The 9,040-nt window shown below is 22.2% G+C and overlaps 4 protein-coding genes across 4 annotated transcripts; 3 read left to right on the top strand and 1 right to left on the bottom strand.

Moving 5' to 3' along the window:
- Window positions 1–569: 569 nt before the first annotated feature.
- Window positions 570–1,506, top strand: ENU1_162100 (hypothetical protein; the record flags this gene model as incomplete). The annotated part of the gene is made up of 2 exons (XM_008860858.1): window positions 570–1,221; window positions 1,274–1,506. The coding sequence occupies 2 exons, from the start codon at window positions 570–572 to the stop codon at window positions 1,504–1,506; spliced, it is 885 nt and encodes a 294-aa protein (XP_008859080.1).
- A 558-nt stretch (window positions 1,507–2,064) lies between these two features.
- ENU1_162090 (hypothetical protein) lies at window positions 2,065–2,913 on the bottom strand (the record flags this gene model as incomplete). Its single annotated transcript, XM_008860857.1, has 1 exon — window positions 2,065–2,913. The coding sequence occupies one exon, from the start codon at window positions 2,911–2,913 to the stop codon at window positions 2,065–2,067; it is 849 nt and encodes a 282-aa protein (XP_008859079.1).
- A 1,157-nt stretch (window positions 2,914–4,070) lies between these two features.
- Window positions 4,071–4,700, top strand: ENU1_162080 (hypothetical protein; the record flags this gene model as incomplete). Its single annotated transcript, XM_008860856.1, has 1 exon — window positions 4,071–4,700. One exon carries the CDS (start codon window positions 4,071–4,073, stop codon window positions 4,698–4,700), a length of 630 nt encoding a protein of 209 aa, XP_008859078.1.
- Window positions 4,701–6,185: 1,485 nt separating this feature from the next.
- ENU1_162070 (hypothetical protein) lies at window positions 6,186–7,196 on the top strand (the record flags this gene model as incomplete). The annotated part of the gene is made up of 1 exon (XM_008860855.1): window positions 6,186–7,196. The coding sequence occupies one exon, from the start codon at window positions 6,186–6,188 to the stop codon at window positions 7,194–7,196; it is 1,011 nt and encodes a 336-aa protein (XP_008859077.1).
- Window positions 7,197–9,040: the final 1,844 nt, after the last annotated feature.

Raw genomic sequence — 9,040 nt, 5'->3', positions numbered from 1 at the left:
ATTAGTGTTGATATTTATTTATATTAGAATAATGAAATAAAAAAAATCGTGTCAAATGTAATCTAACTGACCAATGATAAATTAGATTATGATAATAATTTATTTAGATAACATTTATACATTAAAAATAATATGGATATAACAAAAAATACAAAGATGAAACTAGAAAATAAACGAATAATGAAGGAGTAGTATTGAATTGAAATAAACAAGTTAATGATAATAAAATACATAAAATAAATAAACAATAATAAAATAAAGAACAAAAACCAAATGAAAAAAAAAGAATAAAATAAATGTTTTAACGAATGTTCAAACGAAAATAAAATAATAATAAAAATAAGAAAATAAAGAAAATAATGGTAGTAAAGGAAAATGCATTAAATGAAAACTTTTTTTAAAGGATTAAATACTGTCTGTCTACAATAAATAACCCAACAAAATTTATTTCTAAAAAAAGTCAATATGAAAAGAAAAAAATAAAAAAAAGAAGGAAAAAGAGTGTTTTTGATTGTGTGGAAGGTGAAATTGAATTGTTAAACTAAAAATTAATAATCAAAAAAGGAAATATGCAGATTCATAGATACACAATATTCATTAATGGAAAAAAAGCTAATAAAAGCACTCAAGATAAAGTTGATTTTATAATCGAGTCATTAATTAAATGTAGAGTGCCACGGTGCTCCATAAAGATTTGCAATGTTAGTGATAATAAAGAATTTGAAGAAATGTTAGAAAGTACAGTTAATGGGAAGCCATACCCATTATTGTATTTGTGGGGAGAATTCTTTGGAACATATGAAGATGTTCAAACTGGAATCTTGGATGGAAGTTTAGCATTATCAGTACTTAATGACCCAAGTAGAATACACCAAGGAAAAAAGATTGGATTAATTCGACCTAAGTCTGAATTAGAAAATGCTAAAATTTATGAAGATTATATCCATCATGAAACAAAACAGGATATATTCAAAGATGGTGATATTATCAATGAATATCAAAATGATTCTGATGAAGAAAAAATGGTTGAATTAAAAGGATTTAATAAACAAGTTCAAATCAATAACGAAAGTTGGATTAGTGGAACTGAATGGTTACTTCGAGTGTTATCTGGAATGCTTTTTGTTCCTCTTATTCAACGAGTGTTTGAAACTAAAGAAATTAAAAAATTAGAAGGTGACATTGAGTTTAATGTTATTAGAACAAATTGGTATTGGAAACGTTTGTTTTTATAGATTGTTCATTAAATTTAAAAGAAATAATAAAGGAGTAGATCAAAAGAGAATCATTAGGTTTAGTAAAGATAAGTTTTATAGATTTAATGGAGACACTTTTAGAGAAGAGTTTAATTATGATGACATTTCTGATGTTTTTGTTAATGGTAAAAATATTGTTATTAACTTTAACAAAAACTCTTATTCTCAATTCATAGAATGTGATAAATGTGATGAATTTTTATCTGTTCTTGAAGACCATTGTCATTGTCTTACAATAAAAAAGGTTTAAAATCTAATAACCCAGTTGTTTGTACTATTTATGTCTTTTATTTTTTAATAATTTTGTCGTTGTTATTTAAATGACTTAAAATTTTGTTTCATTCTTTACTTTTTACTATTAAATATTTATTAACTTATTTGTGTCTTAAAAAGACATCAATTCAAAAGAAATAAAAGATGTTAAAGAAATTAATTCATTTACTTCTTAGCATAATGAAAACTTAATTATTGGGTTAGTCAAAGTTGATGTATTTTTTTCTAGAAATAAGAAATAATCTGTAAGATATTTGTACCAACATTTACACCATTTTTTATTTTTATTATTAAAATCAAAAATTAAGAAGAATAGAATTTTCAAAAAGAATATATTATTTTAAATGTATGGATGTTATGTGAATTATATTAAACATAAAAATAATTTATTAAAAGCAATATTTTTTTTATTAAAGTAAGTTATATTTAGATAATATAAAATGATAGTTACAATAATATCAAATAAAAATAGATAATAAAATAATCACATCTTCTAAACTACTAATTAGAATAATAATTAAGAAGACAAAATAAATTACATGAAATTAGTATCAAGAAGAGTAAATGGATGAAGATGATTTAATTTAATAAAAGAAAAATCGTTATCAACAATACCATTATTACATGGTTTAAAAGCAGACATAGGGTCACAAGTATCAATAGTATGTAATCCAAGTTTTTCAATTAAATATTTAGCGTCAATAAAAGATAAAATATTTGGTGTAATTTTAACAGTAGTTTCTTTCGCAAGACGTTGTTTAATTTCTTTAGATAAAGCTTTTGTTAATACTCCAACAGATTCTTTCTTTATAATAATTCCATTTGGAGCTTTATAAGATTTCCAAGTATAAAAATTAAGTGTTTTAGTTGTTACTTTTTGAGCAGAAACTTGACAAGTAAGAGTAAATCCATTCATAAGAAGTTTATATGCTAAAAAATTTGAAAATGCAGCTTCTTTATTTTTTGTTCTTCTTTTTCCAACTGAATTAACTACATATTCAGATGACCTAACTTTAAAATCATCACTTAGAACTTTAATTAATTCTGGATTTTGACGAATAAGTTCTATTTCTGCTTTAACTACTTCTTTTGTTAACGTCAATGTTGTTTCATAACTTGCTTTTGCTTTCTTCCATAAAGTACGAACAGCACATTCAAAGAAATACGCATTTTCTAATATGTCATTTATTGAATATTTTCCATCAAATGTGATTGAACTTCCAACAAAAACTTTTTTTGCTCTTGACGTCTTTTTAGTTTTATCTATTGTAACTTCTGCACCACAAATAAATGAAAGAAGAAGTAATTCTCTATTACAAATAGCTCTTTTATTTCTTCCTTCTCTTTGTTTAAGTGCTTCACTTGATATTCGAGGATCAGTCATGAAATAAAAATTATTAAAAAGATGTAAATTAAAAAGATAGAAAATGATTGAGTTGTTCTTACATGTAAATCAACTTAATGCACTATTATTCAAATCCTTTTTTCTTAGAAATTCAATGAATGAACATTTTTTTCAACTTTGAATATTCTTCTTCTGGTCTAGAACAAAAAGAATATTAAAAAGAGACTTTTTTAAATTAAGAACATAAGAATTAGTATTAATGGCATATTTCTTTTTAGTTTCTTTTCCATATTAAAACCATATTCCCTTAAAAATATTCTGTGAAATACTATCTTTGACAGAACGTCACGAAATTAAAAATTCTTTTAAAGTTAGTATTAGTTGCTACAAATTCTATTAGAACTTTTACTTATTATTATTTCTTTTAAAAAATATACAAAAATGATAAGAATTTGAAAAATATATCTAATAATTTATCTACTAGTTATATAACTTTCATTCAATAATACAAATTACTTTTTAATTAGACTAACCAAATAAATCATAGACTTTAAAATTAGACTCTAATTTTTTTTAATTATGTAATAAGTGTGTATTAATTAATGTGTTGTGTTTATAACATAAGTTTCAATAAAATACTTTTTAATAAATTATTATAACTAAAGAAATAAAACCAAAAACAATCAATTAAAATTCCATTATTTTATTTTCATTATAAATTGAAGTTTTTTAATAATTCTAAATGGTTCTTCAATTGAGGTTTGTTACAACGTTATAATGAACATCAGTCATAATTTAAATTTATATTGACACCTTAATTCTTACTATTATTTATTAAATAGAAATATTAACCTTTTCTTTCCTATCATAATTGTAAAAAATTGATAGTGTCAGTATTACTCCTCCTATTGTTTAAATTGAGGGTTGAACCTTTTTTAATCTCTAGTGGTTTGTAATTTATCATTTTATAGATATTTTTGAAATAGTACTTGATTTCCTTTTTGAGGAGTCAAAATATGTTTTACTTATTTCTACATTTCTGATAAAATAAAAATCAATTGTGATATTTTTTAACCATTGACCAAAATTCTCTCAGAATACCTAAAAATATTTCAAAGTTTTTTGTGGTGATGAAAAAAAATTCATTTAATACAAAAAAAAACATTTAAAAAAGAGAAACTTAAAATAAGTGTTTTATGAAATATTTATTGATATATATTTACTTATTAATTTTGGTTAATGCTCAAAATACATGTACTAACAGCAAATGTAACGAAGTTGATTATGTTATTCATGAACAGGGCGTTGAAGATGAATCAGATCAGTACTGGGAAGACATTATTAAAATATTAAAAGACATCTTAGGAGATAATTATGTATATATCATAAATGATGGAGATAGTCCAAAAGAAGTCTTTAGAAAAATTGGTAATTTTATAAATAACAATTGGATGATAAGATACTTAAAAAAAGCTTTTGAGACATCTATCGAGTTTAAAGGGTTATTAGTTGATTTTTACACAACATGCAAGACTGGAATAAAAATGCAAACAGAAACAGATAAAGATAAAATGAATTCAATGAAAGTCCAACTAAAAAAATCACTTGAAAGCATTCGAGCACGAGTAAATTTATTTAGGAATTGGTTGGACAAAACAGGTATAAAAGAAAAGACTCAAAAAGTTGTCACTTCTGCATCAACCATACTAAATAAAATGATTGGTTTTGGAGTTACTAAAATAACTAAATTAACAAAAGACACAAAGAAATGGGCTAAAGAAAAAGTTAATGATTTAAAAAGAAATTTCTATAATGAATATTTTTAGTAATGGGTTGTTGGTTGTGTAATTGACAATTTATTTTGTTTTTATTTAAGATTAAGACTTTAAAAAATTAATATTGAAATTAATAACTTGAATACTTTAGACAAATTCATTTACATTTTTATACCTTTAAAGCAACATTAATATTAAAGTTTTGAAATAATTTTCTCTAAAAAGAAGGAAAAAATGTATTTAAGAAAATGGAATAATTTTACTTTTTATATAATGAAAATCTAATTTATGAACATTTTTAATTATTAATTTTATGGATTTATTTGAATTAACGTTAAATTATTTATAGATTGTTTTGAATGAAATAAACATCATTAGTACTTGTTCAAACAGTAAATATTGATAAATACATATTCTTTATAGTATTAATGAGTATATTCTTATTGTTATAAACTTAGTTTTATTATTTTCATTATATTTGTTCTTGATTTATTTTTCTTTTATTAAAATATCGTTTGGTTCTTCTGTTGTTATAGCTTCAACACTTTTTTTCGTTATAAATAAGAAAAGATAAATGATGGAAATTAAATAAAATTTAATTTATAGAATAAGAAGTTATTCTCTTTAAGTAGAGATACAATAATTATTTTGATTATTATCATATTCTAATATTCTTTGTCTATCAAATTATTAATAGAATAATAGTTATTTATTTAAATTTTTTCACTTAATATACGATGAGTCAATGTTTATTTAAAGACAAAAAAAGATTTAAAATAATATAGTTAATTAATTAAAAAGAGAATTAGAAAGTTGATAATATAAAGATATTTTGAAGAAATAACCTTTTTTTGTTCTATTTTTATTTTTCTCTTTTTCAAAAAAGAAGTACAAATAATTAATAAAAATCAAGCAATTAAAATACAAAGTATCTAAGATAAGAGAAAAGATAAAAAAAAAGAAATAGAAAAATAGAATGATATTAAAACTAAATAAAAACTACAATACAATGAAAATAAGAGAAAAAATGAAAATTAAAAAAAAAGAAAAATAAAAAAGAAGAACAGAGAAACGAGGAACTATAATTTTTTCAAAATTTCCTTTTAAAAAAGAAAAAAAATGGATGGAGGAAATGAAAATATTATTCTTGAATTACCTGAAGGATATGATGTTAGTAATGGATTTGAGGTAATGGACTGTAATTATGAGAAACCTATTATTCGAATTGGAAGTAGTTATTTTGAAGCTACTTTAAAAGAAACAGAAAATTCAGATATTGTCTTTGACCTAAATGGTAAATCAAATTCCATTTCTTGCCAAAGGTACGTTTGTAACCTTATTGATATTCATACGTTCCAACCAATCAAACACGACCCTTAAATTGAATTGTTTGTTGATTGCCATCATTTCATTGATGTTATTTTAAATAAGTTTCATGAACTTTCTCTTTTTCTTCTTTTTTTTTTTTTTCTTCTTTTATATCAAAATTGATTTTATTTCATGACATTGATCTGTTTTAATTAATAATTACTTCTTATGGGTAATAACCAAAGTGTTTTGGAAAATCCTGAACAATCTATACTTCTTACAGACAATCAACTAAACCAAATACTTGACACCCTTAAACGACCTACAGTAAATTCATTATTAGCATTACTAAAATCTCCTCAACTATCATTATTTCAAAGAATAGATCAACAACAACGAGATACATTAGAAATTACAGTAAATACTTCCTTAGATCTTTTTGCATCAAGAAGAACATTTAAAGAAATTAATTTTGAATTATTTAATATACTTGTGGTTGCTGTAGCTTTTGTTAAAGGGTTAACAGTTTGTCAAATGATTGAAACGTACTATAATATATTATTTAATGCAGAATGTCAAAAACAACGTTATGAAAAAGGAGAAGAGGCTATTGAGAAAATCGTTCAATTATTTATTTCTTTAAAGAGCATAATTCAAAGTAATATCATTATAACTTTAGAGGAATCATTTAAAACAATAATAAAGCCATCATTACCACAACAACCTCTTATTGTATCAACAAAATGTTTAAGTAGTATTACTGATGATTTTATTAAAAATATTAATGATATTTTAAAAGAATCGCTTAAATTATCATTAACTGATAAATGGAATATTAATTCTGTAGTTAAAGCAATTCATTCATTAAGCGAATTTGAGAATTCAGAACATTTTGAAATAGTTAAAACATCACAATTATTTAAAGAATACGGAGATACAAAATCAAAATTAATTTCAAAATATATGAAAGTTGAAGAAGAACACCTTGAGTTTATTATTACATCGATATCACAACATTTAAGTGAACTTAATTATCTTCAACAAATAGATGAATTTTTCTTCTCTGTTTCAAGTATTTTAAATAATGGACTTCTTTCAAACAATTCAATGATTATCCAAACTTTTATTCATAGTTGTGAAATTTATATATCTTCATTTTATATTGTTTGTTATTTTGTTAATTCTTTATTACCATTTTTATATTCATTTCTTTTTAGACTCTCAAAAAAATTAATTTAGAATCAATTCAACAAATAAATTCATTAGTTCAATTTAATAATAATTTAAGTCTTATCATAACGACAACGGCTCAATCAATTCAATTAATCAATGAAAGATATCATTTAAATTTATCTTATGAACTTCTTGGATATCATAAAAATCTTGAACAATCTTCATCATTATTACATGAAACTATAAAAAAATATATTTTAACATTCAATGACTTATTTAAACAACCTCTTAAAAGTGTTGAAGAAATTAATTATAAAGTTGAACCTACTGATGATCTTACAAAAAATATTTATTCAATGGAGTTATTTATTCAAAAGATTAAAGAAATTGTAGACACAAAAATTGTTTGTTTCTATTTTATTTGAAAGGAGATAAACCATTTATTTATATTATATTAGGATGGACTAGAAAAACAAACACAAAAAAATATTGTTAGTGGATGTACAGATTATATAGTCAAACAACTTGAATTTCTTGTAAGAAAAAAATCATTTACTCAATTTGGAGCTTGTGAATTTATGAAAGATGTTTGATTTGTTTTTATATTTTATAATAATTCTTAATATTCACTCTTTTAGTTACAACAAATTCAAAGTCTCTTTAAAAGTTATGGAGTTCCACTTCAATGTTTTGAAAAATTAAAACAAACATCTACAGTATTATGTCTTGACCAAATTGAAGATATTACTAAATATTGTTCTGTTAAAGGATGGAAACTCTCGTCTTTAGAAATAAAACTTATAATGACTTTACGTGTTGATTTTAGTAAACAAAAAATTCGTTCTCTACAATTATAGTAATTGATTTAATTGATTTAAGTTGGTGATATGGCTATACAATACTTCTGTACTACTTAGTTCATTAATTTTATTTTTAAAATAATATCCTAATTAAATAAAAAATTAATATATCTTTAGTTTCTTTATTTGTTCTTATTTTTTTGATTTTTATTTCATTTCTTGTTCTATGTCGATAAATAATAATACCAATGATATATCTTTTCCTTTTCTTCTATTTCGTATTTTTGTTAATAAACAGATAATTTATTAAATAAATTAAAAAATGACATGAGGCTATTTGAATACTATCGAAAATAGAAGTGTGTCAATAAGGAAAGAATGTTAAGAATAGTAATTATGAAAGAAATAATACAACTTATGATTATTGTTATGGGAATGGATATTCAAAATGAAATGGCTAAGAAAAAAAAAAAGCAGAAGAAACAAAAGAAATACAGAATATAATGATGAGAGAATTGACTATAAATGGTAATGAAAAGAATGATGTAATGAAATAGATGAAGAATATATGAAATGAAGAAAAATAAAAATGTATAAACAATAAAAGAGATATGAATAGAAATAATATAAATATTAAATAAGAAGAAATGACAGAAGATAAGTAAGAAATAGAAATAAAAATGTTGTGATAAAGATAAACAGAATAAAAAATAAAATAATAAAACACGAATAGAAGAAATAAATAAAATGAACAAGAAATAAGAAGAATGAATGATGGATAGTTGAAAAAAGTAGAAAAAGATGTGATTAATATCTCTTTATAATAAAATAAATGATTAATAAACACATTCAAAAATATCAAGAATTGATGAAAGAATGAAAATAAAGAAATAAAATATTCAAATAAACAAAATGAAAGTCATAAAACTAACAAATATATTAATTTTGATTCAACAATAAAACACTTAATCTATTATTAATATATTCAAACAAAAACTCTTTGAATATTCATAAACATGTATATAACACAGAATGTTGAAAAAAACATAAATAAAGAGCAAGAAGATGAATATACAAGAAGAAAATATAGAATTAAACATATAATTCAAC

The sequence above is a fragment of the Entamoeba nuttalli genome (genome assembly GCF_000257125.1).
Source record: "Entamoeba nuttalli P19 unplaced genomic scaffold asmbl_6933, whole genome shotgun sequence".
NCBI classification, from domain to species: Eukaryota; Evosea; order Mastigamoebida; family Endamoebidae; genus Entamoeba; species Entamoeba nuttalli.
This window is presented reverse-complemented; position numbering and strand designations above follow the sequence as displayed.